This window comes from Protopterus annectens, chromosome 2.part0, assembly GCF_019279795.1.
Source record: "Protopterus annectens isolate FY-2018-M chromosome 2.part0, PAN1.0, whole genome shotgun sequence".
In the NCBI taxonomy this organism is placed as follows: domain Eukaryota; kingdom Metazoa; phylum Chordata; order Ceratodontiformes; family Protopteridae; genus Protopterus; species Protopterus annectens.
In genome coordinates this window covers 39,509,053-39,531,375 of record NC_056728.1, presented here as the reverse complement: position 1 = coordinate 39,531,375, position 22,323 = coordinate 39,509,053, and the positions used below count along the sequence as shown (strand labels likewise).

Below are 22,323 nucleotides of genomic sequence, written 5' to 3'. Positions count from 1 at the left end.
CTGTATGTGCTGAGAAACAGCCTCAGCCTATGTAAAATCTAACTTTAAATAAACAAACAAAAATATATGTTTTGCTAGGGTGCAAGCCTGCCTACACCTCCTGCTAATTATGTATACTAACTTTGAGATCACACAAACACAAGGTAAGGACAAATTTCCCAACCACTGGATATGTGGGATCTCGCACACCTGTCGATTCACTGTCTAGTCAACCATATGCAGTTAACTAGACAGCTTTTGACCTAACAAGTTATATACTATATGACCATAGACCAAAAAACTGCATTATCAAATGGCAAGTGATCAAACACTCCTGGTCGATAGCCAGCTGAATGAAATACAGAGAGAAAAAAAAATTAAATATTTTTTTGTCCCTGCAACCCCCACACCCCCTGCAAATTATATACACCAACATCAACACAGCAATACAGTTTGGAAAGGGTACATTTCTCAATCACCACTGCACCGCAATCTCACACTGGAAAAAAAAAGCCAGTATCTGGGATTAGCTGTATCAGCTTTTTTTCCATTCAACAAGTGGTACTCCTGACCAGTTGTCAGTATCATACATATATAACACACACACACACACACACACACACACACACACACACACACACACACACACACACACACACGAGTTGCATTCAGTTTTTTGCCCTCCACTTAAAGCCTCCATCCCATTGCCTCTCCCTCAGTTTTTTCTTCATTTACCATTTTGCTTAGTGCATGTTTATGTACCTTGCTAGTCTAAACTGTATATCCCAGTAAGAGAAAAAAGCAATCCCCTGATAATGCTCTGAGGATACAGCCACCTATACTTATGAACGTTATTCTTGTTTCTTATTACAGAGTTCAACTGATGTAGATTCACACATTAGCTTGTAGCCTCCATTCCTTAGTGCTCCCAAAACTACACTGCTCTCTTAACTACATCTTATCGACATCCTGTACCCACTTCTGCAAGAATTCACCTCATCACTGGCATGCTCATAATGATCCCTCTCATCAGCCAGTTAATAGATTTAATTATTAAGACTAACAACTAATATTCTTGGTTTGAATTAATATATGGATTTCTTAAAAACTGTTATAGAAGAATATAGACATGAGCAGTGGAAAAATTCCACAATACGCTGTTTAAACATACTTCCATTTTTCTGAACCATTATCACACATTTTGACTAGTCTTTAAGCTTCTGTTATACCTTTGTGACCATCTTGTTTAATATGATCCCTTATGCAGATATTTTGAAATGCAAAGTACAACTGTTGTTTCTGCAGGCACTGGGAACAGTACAGATTATGAAAATATTTCACAGTGCTAAAAACTATTTCCAGTCTGATGTACAATGTATTTTTTCACCGCTTACTGTTTAACAGCACTCCCTGCCATACATCTATAACACAGTTTATTTTTCTCTCCATTTTGATAATATAAAAGTGGCCACAAAATTTGTGTGTCAAACTTTACTGTAACTGCAAGGGATTGTTGGTCGGAACTGCTAAGCTAAAAGTAAAAGTACCTCCAGTGACAGGCAGAGCACCATCATACCAAGAGAGCAGAAGGAAACCTCCTTAACCCTTAATGGTGTCATCAAAATAATCTCTTACTTATAAATAAAAAATATGAAACTGATGATAGCCCCCAACTCTGTGCAGTAAGCCTCAAGGGGATATGATACTGAATGAATGAACATAAATAAAAACAGAGCTTAGCTGAATTACAAGGAAAAACTTTATTGTGCTACAAAAGTGAAAGATATGTACTTTTGTTTGCTAAATTGCTTTCAAGAGCAGTGTAATTCTCCAATCAATGTTAATCCCAGAGTAGCAAAGTTTCTTAACTGTATTTCTTAACTGAATAGTGATAATCTCAAGTTACAATCCAGCAGTTTCAATACAAAGTAACTTCCCACCCATAAAATCAGAAGTGTGATGCCCTTGTCAGTCAGGTTGTGACAAGGGATGGAGAGGTATGAGGGTCTGTCTGAAGGTGAGTGCGTGAGTATGGAAGATAAGCAAGGAATGGTAGAGTCATGGAAATTGATTATGTTACCCAGATCTGGAAAGGAAAAAAATGGTGTGGATTGGTCAGGGTAGGGAGGCTATGCACTTTCATCCAGGTGATGGTTTCATTAGATCAAAGGGCTGGGAGGGTGGACCCTCTTGAAGGCTGTGAAAATGATGCAAGTCTACATGGAGGACATACACTGAACTATGAGAAAGAGCCTTAGTGAACAAAACCCTGTTTATAATACCAAATTCACATCAACTGCTGGGATGTGACAGTATGCATTGTATGTTAAACTGCATTTAAATCAAGTAAAAGTACCAACTTGGTAAGCAAATTACATGAAAAAGGATAATACAAAAATGGCAAGCCCTTCAAAAATGTGCAAACAATAGCAGCATCTCTCTCTCTTTATATATATATATATATATATATATATATATATATATATATATATATATATTGAACAGATTAAATTGCTCAACTGTTTGAATTGTCATAAGGTTTCCTGCCTACTTAATTTGGTCAACAGGAAGGACTAACACTCATGCAAGATTGCAATAGTAATGGGATTGGGAAACATGCACTTTCTCTATTACTGGGTGATATTGAATTTTGTATATTTAATTAGCAGGGAGCAATGTTTGTACCTGATGAAGTTTGATAGATGAAAATGCAAATTACTTTGAATACAATGAAGAATTTAAAGCTCAAAGAAGGATTGCCTTGCATTTTTATTACATAATGTGCATTCTACTCTGGTTAGCTGACCACCCACAAAATACCTACAGGAATACAACAGTGGAGTATTTCAAACAAAAAGACTTTTTCTATTCTTTTTATATGTTGGTCCCAGGGAGAACCAGCCACTCCACTAGGTTTGGACAGCCTATAAGAGATACAGTCTGCAATGGCAGGCTACATTTGTTTACTAACTCTGTGTAACTACAAGTCAACAAACTCTGTATTGAAATTCCTAAATTCCACAGTTTTATGGCATTGAGCAGGAGTGGCAAAATGGCACTGATGCTTTTTTACAGTACTATCAAGAGACACTTATCACTGTGGTTATGCTAATAAAGCTACTAGCATGATGTTTCGCAATCTCTGCCATAAGAACATTGAATTACTCAGGCAAGCTGATGGTACCCATGTACATAATTATGTCCATGAGACATGTGACTAGTATGCTCTTACATATAGCACATACCTGTGGCACCACGACACTGCGCTATAGTGTTTCTTAGCACCACAATGCAATGCTAGGGAGATACACTAGTGACACTGCTCACTACTAAATTATGTAACACCTTGCCTGCAAATGTGGATTTAAGTTCACTGGGCTAGCATTTGCATTTTGCTGCATTAGCAGGCCTGATATATTGGGCATGGGTACTTCTCTCCCTGTTGAATACACAGCTCCAACATCATGTGTCAGGGTGATCAATATTTTCTTGTTTATCCTTTACAGGGACTTTCAGGAACTCATGCTAGGACAACAGGATGGGCCTTACAGGAAGTGGATAATTGTCAAGAGCTTACCAGGATGGTAAGTGTTGCCAGTGGTGAGCAGCGATGGTGTTGTTAAGAGTGATATGAGGTAGTGTTACCCTAATCTTCACTGACAATGGGTGGCATGGCACAGGTTAGGCAGAGGTAGTTAAAAATGTGCTGTAAGCATAATTTATTTTCGTATTTTTTATATTTGCATGCGAGTCTGTATTTTTCAGCATTATTGTAATGGGTATCTCTCTTACAAGTGCATGAAGCTGTTGAGAAAAACTTAGAAAGATCTGCTGGTAAGTTATTAACTTTTCTTTTGGAAGGAATGTCTTTTGTTTGAGTGTAGCTTTCCAGCAGAGCAGTACCAAGAAGTGAACATGGCTGAATGATACAGAAGTCAGGAAAGACTCTCCCATCAGTCTGTTGTGTATAACATGTATGACAGTAGATGGTATAGTTAGGGTTGTGTTGCTTCCTCCTAACCACCTTTCATACATTATATATGTTTCCCTCTGCTTGATGTTCTCTCTTTTCCTACTTTTCCTATGAATCCCCACTTCCTCCCCATTTGTATAATCATCAGGGCTGTCACTTTGTTGTACACACCCACAGTGGTCTATTTGATGACTACTATGCTGCCCTTCTTGAGCCAAATGAACAAGAGATTCAGCTATGTAGTGTTGTGTTACATGTAAGCACACACTGATTCGATCCCACTAGCTTCCCTTCTTTGTGGTGTACATCACTTCGGTCTCACTACCCAGCCATTGAGCAGCCTTGTGCTTCTTCTGACACTAGCACTATGCTTCTCTTTAATTTCTTCACTTGACCTTCCAGTGCCATATAATACCTATTACATTTCTTCAGTTCATCATGCAATGAACTCCCCTCAAAAAGGATGACTCCCAGCCAGTATAGCCCACCGACCTGGTTAACAAATAAAGAAAATACTGCATGATGATATAGTCTCCTTAGATCTTTCACTATCACATTACAACCAGTCAATAAATTAATCTGTCCTGAAAAAGTAATTTAATAATACATTCAGAGCTCGCTCTTAGATCTGCTGTGCAGCCTTAAGCTTTCAGCAATAAGCACAAATTGAGCAGCTGGGATGCAGAAAACTGACATGGTATATAACAGAAGTGCCTTTGCAAACCAAATCATAGCTTTCTACATGTCTGCACATCAGCCACAAAAGATGTCTATGACATCATGAACACCATTAATGGTTAAAGATTAAGAGGAAGAGATTCAAAACATGCTGCAGGATTTTTGCCTTCTACGGTATCTGTCTCTGCCATTACCATTTAGGTGGTTGTCTGGTGGGTTGCTCTTTTTTAATCCAGTGAGAATATTCTAACAAGAAACAGATTTGCTTACTTCTTCCACTTGGCAGATATACTGCTGCTTCATCAGTAATACTGCTACCAGACAGAATCTGCTATCTTTTTACAGATAAAATGGTACAAGCTCCATTTTCTGCTGTTTATTATAAGAACAAAATAGCCATGCATGTATTTTAGTGCTTCAGGCGCCTTCTAACATGATGTACATCAATAAACATAAAGGAAACTATATTTTACTTTTGCAGACAAATTCCAGGATTTTATGAAACAAAAGTAGCAGACATATGGAAAGAAAGAAAGACCTTTTCTTTGATCCCATAATGCAGGGTTATCTTTGGAAATTTTTATGCAGCCACTTACACATAAAAGGCTGATAGTAGGACATACCAAAGTAGCTGTAAAACTGTCAGGCTGAGGGATGAAACGCATTAATGCTGACAGTAAAATAATCTCTAATAAACTGCTGCAGAGTGCAAAATAACAGACCTCATCAAAATAAATAAAACAACTCACCTTTAGCTGTAGCCAGGGTGGATTGTGCTCTTACAGCAACTGGCTCGGCCACTGTTGAATTCACTGTAGCCTGTGCTCTTGGCACTGTTACGTGAGCTGTGAAATACAGTGAGAAATAAACTTAGCTGAAAATTTCGAGTAAAGTCACTATTTTTCTTACAGAGTGTATCCAAATATTCTAAACACTGATGATCCTGTTTTCATCCGATGCAAAATTATTTCTTAGATCAATGAATGACCTATCCCTCATCAGTTATTAGCACAGTATGCTCAAGTCATTCATGGTTTAAGAAGAACATAAAGGAGAAAAATGTATAAATCCTGACAGTAATTGTTCGTGGATGCCTTTTTTTTCTCTACGCAAGGGACAGCAATTACATAGAATGGAAATTTCTACACACAAAGCCCACTGTCATAAAAGCTAATCACACTGGGAAATAGTATATAAAGCCATACATATCAGTGAAGCCTTTGACAGAAATATATATATATTTTTAATTACATACAAAAATTAAAAAAAAAAAATCCAAGCCATCTCAGAGATGGATATAAGTGGCTCTTTTAAAATAAACTCTATGTCAAGAGCATTTATTCTTTACTTCTCATTACTATTTTTAATTCTTTTTGGCATTCAAATGACTGCTGGTTATCTAGGCTCAACCATGTTGCTGTTGTCTTTCGGCTTTTCCTGGTTAGGGGTCGCCACAGCGGAACTCCGGTCCGCTAATGATTGGCAGTAGATAACAGTGCCAATTAATTTTCTATTACTGAGGTGAGAGCTGATCATAGCACAGCCATCATCCAGGCAACCATGAGAGAGATTGTATATTCTGGCCTTAAGCTTCCCTCTCCATCTGAATTCCATGGTCATGAAGAAAGGGTCTGCAGGCCCTTCCCTTGTTAGCATTTCCTTTCCCATACATATTTCATGAAGGTTGCCATCCAGATGCAGCTTAGCAGAGCCAAGCACATGCCACCAGTCCATCTGCTGCATGTTATAATGCTGTCACTACCTCCTTACTCTAGGAGGGGTGGGTGAGGATTTGGCACTCACAGCTCACCTTCCTTTGTGCATAGGTACTTACTAGGCAAATAATCTGTGAGGATCTTAACAAGCTAGCCTACCATTCACATACTAGGTTTTAGCCCTTATATTTTGTCAACAAATAACCCAGACATGGGTAGAACAAGAGCATGTTGGGGGATTTACAAACTGTCCCTGTCCATGAGGGACAAGGGTGCTAAACCAGGGGTGAATTAGCAGTTACCCATTCATTCATCAAATTATATTTGATTATGGTAAGAGAAGTACCTGGCTTTTATGTAGAGTGGATGATGGTTCCATTGACATGTAATTCCCTGTGATACATGCCTAACCCTCAAACATGTTCCATTTATGTCACAGAGGAGACTGAGACTCCTTGAGCAGGTGTTTTACTGAACTTCCAAACATTTAACAGGTCTGATAGGATAGGGTCTACTTAGGCTCTATACACAAAGCAGAGGTCGCTTTTCAGCAGCCTGTATAATACTGAGAAGAGGGACAAGGCTTTGAGACTTTCCACACAGTTTTTATGATTAAGGCCCTGAATAGTCATTATATGTTGGCTAGTTCAGACCCTGCATAACTACTAGATGCTCGGTCATCTGCATAATGGCCAGGACTTATCAATCTGCCCAGTGCAGCCAACTGATCCCTTGTCTACTTATCTTAATAACATCTGAAATAAAAGTTTATTAACAATTTATAGTAAAATAATATGCCCATATTATGATGATCTTAAGGTTCTAAAATTATTTTTTATGTCTAAGCTAATGAGACCACTTAGCTTCAGTCAGCTGTCCTTCCCTTATAAGAGCATAAAATATATTTCTCTTTGGTCCACAGATTAGTCTACACAACAGAATCATACTGGTAGAAGGAGCTAGTAACATCAGCCATTTGGTATTAAAAGAATGATATTCTTTTAATACCAAATAATATTTTAATCACACCTTGGTAAGTTAGCAACCTCTTAGATAAAATATGTGCCTTCAAAACGCAATGCTTTTAATTCATTTCTCATTGGGATGATTGTACTGAAATCATAAATAACCATATAATCAATATTAGTTTTACTCTTCTAAAATATTCATACTGAACAAATTAAGACAAACTTTAGTAAGGAATATTTTAGAAGACACAAACTAATGCTGAAAATCTGCCTTGACATCTGGGAATAATTTTCAAACTGTAAATCAGCTTGCTCTTCCTTTTTTAACTTAAAAATTTGAAATAATTGACTGGCCCAAAAATTGTTATATCAGTTTGACAGGAAAACAAAACAAAAACGACTTCATGCCCATCAAACAATAAATAAAAAACAGTGCACAACACAATTATGGATTCCTCACTCTAAAGAAGTATCAGACTCCATGAAACTAATATGTGGAGGTCTGCAATCATGGGACTACATACATATTTGTTGATACCATCAGATCCAAAGTGAAAGTTCTAAACCATAAAGAAAACAATGTTAAGATGGCATCTTTTTTCAGATTAGCAAATGCATTTCAGAAAGAAGTAGGGATGGAAATTAAAGCAGTAGTAGACAAAAACAGGTGACAAAGGAAGGAAAGAATACAAAGAATATGATAAGAAAATAAAAATAAAACAAATGAAAAGGAAAAGCCCACAATTATAGTGCGAAGTACAGAGAACTGCTGAAACACCAACGTAGCACTCCAGATTTGATGCATGAATGGCTAAGGAGAGATGAATTTAAACCAAAAGAGGAAAGAGTAATAACAGCAGTTCAAGATAATAAGATACATACACTTTGGTTTAAAAAATCTCTAGGAAAAGTGGGAGATACAGAGAAATGTATGGTCTGCTGCACAGAAATAGAAGCAGTTACACATCTTTTTGCAAATCATAACAAATTCACATTTAGCATACACTAACAAAGACTCGTGCAACCACACCTACAAAGAGGCTCCAGTCACCACATAATTTTAACTTCAAGGTTGGATTTATTAATAAAATGAACAGCACAAAAACATCTACAGTTTATATCAGTGTTACTACCAAATTTGAATACGCCATCACTTGATATCCATTCACAAAAATGTATTCTCAATTGAAAGGGAAGAACCTGGCTAGGCTTGTAAGGGCCCAAGGACCATTAGCCTAGTAACTGCTTATGATCACCACCAAATGTAAATCTTTTCAATTAATGTGTAACATGAAATTGCACAAATATTTATGATGGACTGTTTTCCAGGCAAATTTCTTCATGTTCTGTTTATAAAGCAAAACAAAGGCAAGCTGTTTAACCAGCAGCCATACAGGGACAAAACTAATATTTTCATACCTTATACTTCTTTCATTGTGCTGGTTTTATCTGCTTCAGGCATTTATGATGCATGCTACTGAATTTATCCACCCAGCATCTAGGACAGGCTTGTATAGATCTTCTATCCATACTGGGTTTAAATGAGATGAGAAGATGAAACCTCACATTTCTCCTAAATTTGACAATTTACTTTCATTTTAAGATGCTTTGTTCTATAGTTCTTTCTTCTCTAGTACATATTTTTGTCTGTACCTTTTATACTCCCAAGAAAATTTTATAAATCTGTACAGTAACTATTCTCAGTTTTTTTCTTGTGTACATCCTGATACTGAAAACTCAGATTTTGCACCCATTTACCTGGCTTCAGGTTGCTTCTTTTTTCTTTATGGCTCTTCCCTGTTTGTGCCTCTCACCTTAGGATGTCAAAGATGTTCCAAAATGTTCAAAAAGTTCATTGGTCATGCTCATTTAAGAGATTACATATTCTGAAATGTTGTAGTATATTTTGGCCCTGACACAATGATTTAAATCATACTTTAACATTTATATGGATTCTACAGCTTTTGTATGACTTCAATTACATCTTGTGCAGACTCCCCAAGCCTGAATATTTGACTGATAGATTTCTTTGTTTTACCTATTCCTCAGACTGCTAACCACCTTACCTTGCTTGATAGTTTTCCCTCATCGATGTTCCTGCATCACCACAAATGATGACATCATCATTCATTCATTTGGTAGGAGAGTTGAAGGGCAGCAATAACACTGCTTAGAAATGATGCACAATAATGCATATTTTCTGCTTTAATTAAGTATGCATGGGTTGGTAGCCAAAACAACACCAACAACAAAGTAAGGCTATGGATAACTTAATTACAACATCCAGTGAACACAAAAAATGTAATCCACTGATGAGCAGGCTAAGGACCCTAGGAGGTGCTCAAAGATTACTGGCAAGAAAGACTTCAAGAGAATTGTGTGGATCAGGACATGGTTTGCAAATCACAGATTCAAATAAAACAAGAGAGTTACTCAAAGGATTCTTCTTTTTTGCTGTAGACAATTTTTTCTGCACAATACCATCACGTTATGGAGATTTTTTATTATTAAAATACTTGTTATTTAAATTGGCTTTGTGACTCTGTCTTTCTGTGGTTCTGTCTTGCTAAGCCAATTTCAATACAAAGCATTATAATAATGACAGAGGGACAATATTTTTGTCTTTAAGTAAAATATTGTCCCTGTGTCATTAGCATGACATAGACATACGCACAAATACTCAAACAGACGTGCATACACACAGACAAATGCACATGCGAGCACGTACACACCAGATCCATTCAGAACATACAGACATGTGTACACACACACACTTTCATCACCCTACATCATTTCCTCCACACATACACTATGAGAGGCCTGAAGCAAAAGCACAGACACACACACACACACACACACACACACACACACACACACACACACACACACACACACACACAGACACAAACACACACACTTGAAACAATGGAAGAGCTTATGGCTTTTGTTTCCAAAACCTTAGACCCAAAAATCAAGGAATGCAGCAGCAGCAACAGCAAGAAAGAATCAATAACATATCTGGGAGTTTTAGAGAGTAATTTGGTTTGGGCCCGGAGTTGGTCAGTTTTGAAGCATGTCTGCAGGAGCTAGCTGAATCTGCTAGTGGGTGCTAGTGGGGGCAACAGTCTCCACTGTCCTGTGCATCATATGTACAAGGAGCAAGCTGCAGAGAGTGACAAGGAGAAACTGAAACAGTTCGGAGGAAGCACTGGAAGAACGATAGAAGGTAAGCACACTCAACAGCAGCAGCAAGGCCCTACAGAGAGCACCTGACCACAGTGGTACCCACTCAGTGCACCAATGGCATTGTCCATTCAGAAGAAAAAGAAGTGGTGCTGTTGTATTAACAAGTATAGATTTTATGTATGTATTCTGTGAAAAACATAAAATGTAGTTATCACATCAATATTCAACAACTTATTACTAATAGTTATGTTTTACAGGATGTGGAAAAATAAAAGAGACTTGCCTAGTTGCATGCTGCATCTTGGAAGACAATAGAGCAAGTGGTCGTGCAGATGAACTTTTTTATACTGGAACAAACTCAAAATAAAAATTTCATAAAAGTGGGTTTTTTTTAATAACACCCAAGGAACCCGATTGTTATAGCTGAAGTTATGGAACCCTAGCTTCTTTAAAGCAGTGAATCCTGATATGTGCGCTTGTATTTCCTAATAACTTTTATTGGGAAGCTCACATTACTGTTAAAACGTACTGCTTAATAGATATATCTCTATCTATCTAAATCGATATATATCTATCTAGCAAGCTATCTACCAATGCGTGTATATATACAGTAGATCTAAAAGGCGTATACACCCCTGTTAAAATGCCAGATTTTTGTGATATAAAAAAATGAGACCACAATAAATCATTTCAAAACGTTTCCCACCTTTAATGTGACCTATAAGCTGTACAACTCAATTGAAAAACAAACAAATTTGTTAGGGGAAAAATATAAAAAATAAAAAACATACAATAAGCTAGTTGCATAAGTGTGCACACCCTTAAACTAATACTTTCTTGAATCACCTTTTGATTTAATTACAGCATTCAGTCTTCTTGGGTACACACCTCCCATCAATTAGAGACTCGGATTAACCCCAAATAAACTGAAGGAACAAATTCAGTCCAGAAACCAAGAACAGTCACACTGGTGGGAAAAGACTTCAGATTCAAGTGCTGCTCAAAACATAAATTTAATTACTTGAAAAAAACTCATAAAACAACAATACAGGTTAAGTGCTTTCGTCCTCTAGTAATTGGACTTCATCAGAACTGTCAGATTCAGAGGGCATCTCTTGTGCACATTCCTCTTTGGGTCACCCCATAGATTTTGTATTGGATTTAGGTCTGGGCTCTGGCTGGGCCATTTCAAAACTTTAATTTTCTTCTGGTGAAGCCATTCTTTTGTTGATTTGGATGTATGCTTGGGGTCATTGTCATGTTGAAATGTGAAATTCCTCTTCATCTTCAGCTTTCTAGTAAACACCTGAAGGGTTTGGGCCAAAATTGATTGGTATTTGGAACAGTTCATAATTCCCTCCACCTTGACTAAAGCCCCAGTTCCAGGTAAAGAAAAGCAACCCCAAAGCATGATACTGCCACCACTATGCTTCACCGTGGGGATGGTGTTCTTTTGGTGATGTGAAGTGTTGTTTTTATGCCAAACGTACCTTTTGAAATTGTAGCCAAAAAGTTCAACCCTGGTCTCATCAGACCATAACACATTTTCCCATATGCTTTTGAGAGACTTTATGTATTGTTTTGCAAATTTCAGCTGGGCCTGGATGTTTTTCTGAGTAAGAAAAGGCTTCCGTCTTGCAACCATACCCCATAGCCCAGACAAATGGAGAATACGGGAGATTGTTGTCACATGTAGTACACAACTAATACTTATCTGAAATTACTGAAGCTCCTTCAGTGTTGCTGTAGGTCTCTTGGCAGCCTCCCTGATCGTTTTTTGTCTTGTGTATTCATCAGTTTTGGAGGGGCATCCAGTTCTTTGCAGCGTGACTGTTGTCCCATATTTTCACCACTTTTTGATGACTGTCTTCACTGTGTTCCTTGATATATCCAGTGCTGTGGAAATTTTTTGTACCTTCTCCTGACTGGTACCTTTCAACAGTGAGAGCCCTTTGATGCTTTGTAAGCTCTCGCTGAACCATGGTTTTTGCTGTAGCAGGCAATTGAGTAAATGTCAGGAAAATCCTACTAGGACAGCTGAACTTTATTTGGGGTTAATCAGAGTCTCTTTACTTCATGGCAGATGTGTGCCCAAGAAGATTGAATGTTGTAATTAAATCAAAAGGTGCTTCATCAAAGTATTAGTTTAAGGTTCTGCACACTTATGCAACCAGTTTATTGTACATTTTTTATTTTTTTTATATTTTTCCCCCTAACAGATTTGTTTATTTTTCAATTGAATTGTACAGGTTATAGGTCACATTAAAAGTGGGAAAAATTTTGAAATGATTTATTGTGGTCTCATTTTTTTATATCACAAAAACCTGGCATTTTAACAGGGGTTTGTACACTTTTTATATCTACTGTATATATATATATATATATATATATATATATATATATATATATATATACACAGTTTACAGTGAAAACCTTGAAAATGCATCGGTTGACTGGCATGTGGTCAAATTGCAGTTTTCAAGTAGGCAGAATGTTGAACCAAAATGTATCAATTACACTACAGTGAATGGGTAGTGTAATTTGAGCATTTGGGTTCGACATTGTGCAGGGAGATTGTGGTTCAGTGAGGAACAGGGAATTAGTCCATTTCCTCTCGCTAGTGCAGTCTTGGTGTTGGTATATTTAATATGCAGGTGTGGGGGGTGCAGGGGGCATAGCCCCTCTGCAAAATAGTAGAATGAATGTACTACTGACTGTAGAGTTTAACCGTACATTAATGTGCATAGCAGGAGGTGAGTGACGTCACCCCCTACTATGTCAAATACATTGAACCATGGCTGTCGATGTATTCATTTTTGCTTTGGTTTACTTTTTGGCATTCCAGATTCAGCATTTTGTGTCGACATTCTAAACAGTCAACCAAATATACACATATATATAATGTTATTCCCAGTCTATATTCAGTTATCTACAATATAACGATATAAATCAGTTTACTATCATGTTGTCGAGGTAGACTTGGTCGAATACACTTTGTGCAAAGTCTGAACCTCGAATGCTGGCAATGTAGAACACTGATAATGCGGAAGTACAAATCTCTTCCCCCATCTTGACCCATCTTAGCACTCTTCCCAAAATTGCATTTGATTTGTAATTTGACATTACCGGATTTCGACACTGTCAGTTTTTGCAATCATGAGTAGATGATGCAACCATCTGACCGAGTCCGTCTCGACAACATGATAGTAAACCTATAAATCATCTACTATGGCAATAAGCAATTGGTAATTAAAGTAACACACATTTATTTGTAAATAATCATGAAAACCTACACCTTCCTTTAGCTTCCTCCCACATTTCGTAGCTAATAACTACCTGAACATTCATCATGTTTTTGGCACAACAGCAGTTAGAATAGTAAACACTTGATGTGTGCCTTTATTGTGAAACTGGGAATTATTATGATAAAGAATGAAGGCATGCTCTTCAAATGAACTGACATTGAAGAGTATATAGTTTTGTTTTTCTGCTTTTTCAGAATTTGAATGGCTTCATTTACTAAACTAAGTGTTTAAACACACACACACACACACACACACACACACACACACACACACACACACACACTCTGCCGAGGTAGATCATTAATAAAAATATAAATAAAAAAAGATTTTTATTATTATTAGAATGCTTTTTATTGAAATTGCCTTTGTGGCTCTATCCTTCTGTGGTTCTATCATGCTCTCGTGAGACAGTGGAAAAAATCCTGAGCTTCTTGTTGGCAAGTGACACACCCACAAAGATGTGACAGAACCACAAAGGGACAGAGAGGGATGCACTCACACACGTGCACAAATGTGCACACACACACGTGCGCACACACACACACTCTCACATCTCCCTACATCATTTCCTGTACACAAACACACACGCGCGCACTCGCATCTCCCTACATCATTTCTTGTATACAGACACACAAACACACACATACACACACAAACACACACACACATACGCACACACACATACGCACACACACACATACGCACACACACTAGACAGTAATAAAAAATGCTTCGGCGAGGGACACACCCATAAAGATTTGACAGAACCAAGATGTGCACACACACTCTTGCATCTCCCTTCATCATTTCTTCTACACACACACACACACACACACACACATACACACAAACTTGCAAAAAAAAACTAAAAAGGAAAAAATAAAAATATAAATAAAAAAGTTAAAAAAAAGAATGCTTTTTATTGAATCACACAAAAAAGTAAAAAAATAAGGAAGAAAAATGAACACTTTGCAAAAGAAACACAGACAAGCTGATTTTAGAAAAGCATTTAAGGGTTGGTTTTGTTGATTCCTGCTACTTCTTCTGGTACCTCATCATCGCAATCACCAAAACCAACCTCAAATGCTCTTCTAAAATTAGCTTGTCTGTGTTTCTTTTGCAAAGCATTCACAGTTTATTTTTTACTTTTTAGAGTGACTCAATAAAAATCATTCTTTTAAAAAAATATTTTTTTTATTTACATCTTTATTTTTACATGAAATATGCCAATCTACAAGTTGATTATGTATTCCTTGGGGATCATGATTCCTGGATCTTTAAAGAATACTACTTGTCTGTTTTCATTTCAAGGGGTAGTTGTTTCTAGGAGCTAGATGGAAAAAACTGTGCTTCACAAAAGTGTTGCAATTCTATTAACTGTCCTGCATTTCAATTTTATATGACTAATATTTAACTGCTTCACTCTTATGTTTCAGTGAAAAATGTCTCTGCCCTCCACATATGGTGACAAAAAGTCAGTCATTTATCAAATTCAATTCCATTAGTATTCAAATACTAACTTATGCTAGTAGGATGCCAAGTATAAGCAGATGTCTTAATGCTGCATTTTCACATAGTGATCCAAACGCATGCAGCTACATGCCAGGTTAATGCCTTTAAAACACTGAGTCGCATCCCCTGCTGTGGGATGAAGTATGACAGATATTTATATTTTGTTAGTATGTCCCTATAATTTTAAATATTTCAGCCCAACAAATATAGTTTTCTACTTTGATATTTTGTTTCAGCTAACTGAAAGATACTGTTTTGTCACTTTCTCTCTCTCTCCTTTTTTTTTCCCTTGATTTACTTCATCCAGTTGAATATACTGAAGTATTTATTTATTTTCTTTGGAAGATCAGAGGCTACAGGTTTAGAAGTTAAACTTGCTACTGTGTCCTTAATTAAAATACCATCTATATGTTGTACATCATTGTCTATTTACTCACAGTTTACTTTTCTAATGTATTTAGATACATAAATTCTTGAAATTAGAAGTCATGTACTTACCATAACTTGCCATCTGTGTTGTCCATTTTCATTCTTCCTCCCGAATGGATCATGAATGGATCTAGAATCTGATCCTAGAATCCGACCTGGCCGCATTTACAAGACTTTGGATGTAAGCCTCAGGCTCCTCCCTCTACCCATAATGCTCTATTCCATCCCCGACTCCTCTGATCGAGTTTGCTGCCTTACTGCCTACTGAGGCATAAAAACAGACAGAAAGAAAAGATAGAGGAGGCCCAAACCAGGAACATGATGGTTCCTATAATATCTATAGATCCTTCTAGGAGTATCTGGGCTGGAGGATGGTAGGGAGGGATGGTGAGAAAGAATGAAAATGGACAGCACAGATGCCAAGTTATGGTAAGTACATAAATCTGATGTTGTCCTTTTCATTCTTCCTCACAAAAGGGTCAGAGTCCCCAGCTATGTAACTCTCAGGAGGTCCTTAAGGAAGGACATGCCAGAGAACTGCTGAACCAAAGGAAACTCCGCTTCTAGAAACAATATCTAATTTCTAATGTGTAACAATGGTATGAGTCTTTGACCAAGTGGCTGCAGCACAGATATTGTCAATGAAAGTTCGTGAAGAAAAGGCAGATGAAGTAGCCATAGATCTAGTGGAAGGGGATCTAGGAGGATGAGGCAACTCCAAACCCTTGACAGAATAATACAATCAGAAATCCATTCGGCCAGATTAATGTTGGATACTGCCTGACCTAAATGGTTAGGGGCAAAGGACACAAAAAGCTGATCAAACTTCATGTAGTTTTGTTCTGTGAAGATGAAAATGTAATTGTCCATGAACATCAAGCAGCTGCAACATATATTCACCTTTATTAGTAAACTTGGGGAAGAAAACTGGTAATTGAATGGATTGGTTAATGTTAGTCTGAGTAGCCACTTTCAGTAGAAAGGAAGGTTTGGTTTAAAAAGACACCCTAGCCTTATGGAAGACAATGTAATCAGACCTGACTGATAAGGTCTGGAGCTCAGAAATTCTTATTGCTGAGGTGATAGCTACTAAAAATATTGTTTTCCAAGAAAGAAATTTCACATCACATTTGTCTGCTGGTTCAAAGGGTTTCTGAATTAAACCTTGAAGAACTACTATCATATCCCAAGGAGGGGAGGGATCCTTTATCAGAGGTCTAAAGTGGAAGATTCCCTTTATGAAAGCCTTGCATAATCTGGAAGATGCCAGGGATAATAGGTTCATAGGTTCATGGGTTGATACTAGGCTATCTGCCCTAGGACATTTATAAGCCTAGCCAGAGTGTGTTTGGCTTTCGCCACCCTTTTAGATTAGTTGACTGTGCCTCTGTATAATAGGTCACAGAAGATGGCTCTTTTAAGGTTAGTTTACTGTGCCTCTGTCTGGTAGGGACACAGAAGAGATCCCAAGGGTAAACCTATGATCTCCCACCCACTCGTCAAGATTTCTCTTGAAGAGGGAAATTGAGGGGCTCTGCCTAACATGGATTGGGATTTTGTTCCAGAGTTAGGGGAGCCTCTGGGATATGAATCTGTCCCTCCAGCATGTCCTATTTATTTCTGTGCTGAGGTTTAAGTCCCTGGAGCGTGTGGCTCTAAGGGATTTGGATTTCCTGAGGTGGAGCATGTCCATTAATTCTGGTTTGGACATGGCTTTATACGTCAGACACAGATCGCCTCTGAGTAGGCGGTAAGCAACTGAGTAGAGCTGGAGTTTCTTTAGCCTAACTGTGTAGGGCATCTGTTTGAGTCCATTGATCCTCTTGGTGAGGTACTTTTGGGGTCTTTCCAGTTGCTGCAAGTGTCAGGTAAGGTACATCCCAAATGGGGCATTGTATTCAATTATGGGCCTGATGAGTGATGAGTAGAGGGGCACAATGACCTCTCTTGATCTAGATGTGAACCCTTTCATGATAAGGTGGGCTATATAGAAGGTCTTTCTAACCACTTTGGCAACGTGATTGTCAAAGGAGAGATTGCTATCTACTTGGGTCCCCAAATCTCTAATTACTTCTTCTATACTTAATGGATTACCACCTACCTCCTTCCAATATCAGAACATGTTCTTTCCTTGTTAGCATTCATACAGTAAAACTTTTATAAAGGTACAATATAAACTTATGTTCATTTGTGATCAGTGCACTCATCACTGTCTTCTATCCATCAACAAAGCTCTCCCAATTTTCATACTTAATGTCCACTACTCACTGCAATGTAATACTAAGCTAACTGCCCTTGTGAGCCATTTTAAGCTTAGCCAATTATCCCTTGTGAGACTCAAACCCTGCACCTTGTGTTTGTAAGGCAAACACCTTAACCATTAGGCCACCCTCCCAATCCCACACTTCCCAAATTAAAGACGCATGCTTGGTTCTTCAAAACATACTGCTCAATCAAAACAGATAGAGAACATGCTTTCTCTAAAAATACACATGTAAACACAAATAATCATTTCTGCACCTCTTTACCCCCAAATGTATATGTACAAAGTCCAGGTCTGCAAAACAGTAGGGAAAGGAAAAGCTGCCCATAGAAACTGTCAGTGGTCTTGCATGTACAGTAGTCTTCTACAAGCTAAGGAACTAGCTTTCATTCTTAACCAGCTGTGTTTGGATAGTTATTACCCATCAACTGGTCTGCATGTATATGGACACTTGGTTAAACTATCAATGTTTGTCAAATGCAATCAAAATCCAGCTACATTTTTTGGAAAAATAAATGACTATGAAAAAGTCCAACACTTTAAGGATCAGACTATTTCAGGCTTGACATTTAACTATATACAGTACTCGCCATCAAGAACTAATTAGCCAATGGACTTTCAACCAACATTTTTATCTTTAAATGGTTTTCCCCAGAAGCCATATGCAAAGGGTCTCCTCTGCACCCCCAAAATAAATAAATAATTTCAAGGTCATCAAATCTTACAGTAAGTTTTACTATAGGAATGCTGAAAGTCTGATGATGGAGCAGTTATCAATGAGCCATACATAGCATTCTGTGAACATCTGACATGCAAGCAGAGGAGGACGCTCTAGGGATAGCAATCCTTAATAAGGTGGTTCACTGATTTCCATTAGGAAGGGTAACAACACACTGTATATTCCAAGAAGATGGTCTAGCAGCTGTAAGTGAAAATCATTTTAGCAGTACATCACTTTGTTTTTTTTTGTTTGTTTTAAATTTCTATGGCCATGAGAATGGCACTGCACTGAAATGCCTCAGTCTCTTCTTAAGCAATAGGAGGGTTTCAGATTAGGTTAGAGTAAAGTCAGGAGTGACTTCTGGCATCCGGATTAAGGAGAAAAATATCTGATGGTTTGCTCCATAGGGAACTAAGAAATATTAAAAAATAAATCTTTCTATTACATCACAATTGCAGCGTGGATTTGAACCACTTTCACCTTATAAAGTTGTGGGTTAAAAATATCCAAGTATCTAAGCAAACTACTTGAAATACAAGTGATATGTGCACCCTGAAATACTATATTGGATATTAGCTTTCTTATTACATTGATCAAGACATCAAAACATTTTAAATTACTAGGGATACTGTTTGGAAAACATTCTTAAAAATTGCATTGGTTCATTATCATGCTTTCATTTAATTTAAGTATAACTGGAGTGTTACATCACAGGCATCAAAATGAACTAAACTATATGAAAACTATTGATTTTGACTATTTATTTATTCGTTGATTTATTTTGTGAACTGTCCTATGCCCTTTTAAAATGAGGCATGTTGCTTTTCTCTTAAATGAAACACTTTCCTCTAGTTCTAAAGTACTGCTGGAAACATATTTTATCAAAAACATTTACAAACAACTATCAATATAAATATCTCAGTTTATTTAGAAAGCAGTCCACCCTTATAAAAGTTTTGGAAATATATCTCAATTCCTACCCAGGTTATCTCAGGCAGTGATTTTTCATACCACAGTGTATACTTAATTTCTAGACACTTTACATGAGGTACTGTGTTTTTTCACTCTGATATAGAAAATATTTCTATAGGTAGGGTACAGTTACTTGAGCAGGGTGATAAGAAACACATAGGTTCACAGGTGTGTACTAGGCTAATGGCCCTGGAGCCTTTACAAGCCTAGCCCATAGGATTACCCTGGCATCGTGCCACTCAACCTTAGTTTCCAGTGCCTCTGTCGAGTAAAGCCACTGGAGTGATCCCTGGGGTGAATTTTCTATTTCCCATCCACTCATCAAGATTTCTCTTGAAGACAGCCAGTGAGGTGCTCTGCTTGACATGCATGGGAAGTCTATTCCATAGCATGGGCAGTCTCTGGGTTATGAACCTGTCCCTCCAGCATGTTCTGTTGATTGTGGTAATGAGGTTGAGGTCACTGGAGTGTGTGGTGCGTAGGGATTGGGATTTCTTTAGATGTAGCATTTCTAACAGATCTGGGTCAGACATGGCTTTGTAAGTCAAGCAGAGATCACCTCTAACTAGGCGATATGAGACAGAAAATAGTTGGAGTTTTTTGAGTCTGTCCATATAGGACAAATGTTTAAGGCCTAGGATCCTCTTTGTGAGGTACTTTTGTGGCCTCTCCAGTTGTTGCAGGTGTTTAGTGAGGTACATGCCAAATGGGGCATTGTACTCAATGATTGGCCTAATGCGGGAAGAGTAGACAATGACCTCTTTCTTCCCGGATGCAAAACCCTTAGTAATGAGATATGCTGACCACAGTGGCAATGTGTTGGTCAAAGGAGAGGTTGCTGTCAGCCTGTGTTCCCAGATCTCTTATAATGCTTTCTGTGTTCAGTGGACTACCATCAATGTGGTAATTCATGGAAACAGTGTGTTTCCCAAAGGGGATGACAATTTTTGGCATTGAGCTTAAGGTCATGATTCTGACACCAGTTGTTGGTCTCGGTGAGGCCTTTCTGTAGGATGTTAACATCACTTGGGGAGCTAATAATAGCTCCCAACTTGCAATCATCTGCAAACTTTGTCAGCCAGAGTCCCTTTGTGTTGGCCTGGACTTCAGAGAAGTAGATACCAAACAGGAGAGGACCCAAGACCAACCCCTGTGGGACTCCACTCGTGACTGGTCAGCATTCTGACTTGAGTCAGCTACTTTCACACAGTTAGTTTTACCTGTGAGCCAGTTTACAACCCACCTAGTGATATAGGGGTTGATGTCTAGCTTAGTGAGTTTTTCTAAGATTCCTGAGTGGGGAATGGTATCAAAGGCCTTGGCCAGATCAAGGCAGGCTGTATGAACCACCTTGCCTTCATCCACAGCTCTGCCTAACATGGATTGGGATTTTGTTCCAGAGTTAGGGGAGCCTCTGGGATATGAATCTGTCCCTCCAGCATGTCCTATTTATTTCTGTGCTGAGGTTTAAGTCCCTGGAGCGTGTGGCTCTAAGGGATTTGGATTTCCTGAGGTGGAGCATGTCCATTAATTCTGGTTTGGACATGGCTTTATACGTCAGACACAGATCGCCTCTGAGTAGGCGGTAAGCAACTGAGTAGAGCTGGAGTTTCTTTAGCCTAACTGTGTAGGGCATCTGTTTGAGTCCATTGATCCTCTTGGTGAGGTACTTTTGGGGTCTTTCCAGTTGCTGCAAGTGTCAGGTAAGGTACATCCCAAATGGGGCATTGTATTCAATTATGGGCCTGATGAGTGATGAGTAGAGGGGCACAATGACCTCTCTTGATCTAGATGTGAACCCTTTCATGATAAGGTGGGCTATATAGAAGGTCTTTCTAACCACTTTGGCAACGTGATTGTCAAAGGAGAGATTGCTATCTACTTGGGTCCCCAAATCTCTAATTACTTCTTCTATACTTAATGGATTACCACCTACCTCCTTCCAATATCAGAACATGTTCTTTCCTTGTTAGCATTCATACAGTAAAACTTTTATAAAGGTACAATATAAACTTATGTTCATTTGTGATCAGTGCACTCATCACTGTCTTCTATCCATCAACAAAGCTCTCCCAATTTTCATACTTAATGTCCACTACTCACTGCAATGTAATCAACAAATTTTCCCACCACTGTTCACTAAATTCTTAGTATCCAGCATTACCACACTAAGAAACTATGCATTTGGTGCAATCCTCTCCAAAATCCATACTTCTGTATTAAAACTAGTGAAGATGCCTTCTTATAACTCCATATGGAACTCTATTTCAATTAACGGCTTGCTGCTATTTTTGATTCATTTAAAACCTGCTGACCATATTACCTCAGTCTCAACTTAGAGTAACTGTATTTTCACAAAACCCAAAAGGACATCACACAAACTTCCATGCTTCATACTTTCACTGTTTACAATTTTTCTTTCAGCAAGCTTTCCATTTTTTAATCAATATAGCTTAATACTACGCTCACAATCTTTAAAATACTGATCATATGCACACTAACAAAGAATGAGTTGTTTCTTTTTTGTTGCCATGATTTATTTTGCTTATTGTAAATCCTTGTTACTTTGTGCTGATAATTTGGTTATCTGTTTCACTATAAAACACAAATCTTACTGTAAAC

At 37.9% G+C, this 22,323-nt stretch overlaps 1 protein-coding gene across 3 annotated transcripts in view; it reads right to left on the bottom strand.

Annotated features, from left to right (window-relative positions):
- Nucleotides 1–22,323, bottom strand: part of COL6A3 (collagen type VI alpha 3 chain) — a 739,239-nt gene that overhangs the window by 42,346 nt on the left and 674,570 nt on the right. For all 3 annotated transcript variants that reach the window (XM_044060522.1, XM_044060523.1, XM_044060525.1), the window contains one exon: nt 5,380–5,475. In XM_044060522.1, the coding sequence (XP_043916457.1) occupies nt 5,380–5,475 (96 nt within the window). The remainder of the gene's footprint in view (nt 1–5,379; nt 5,476–22,323) is intronic.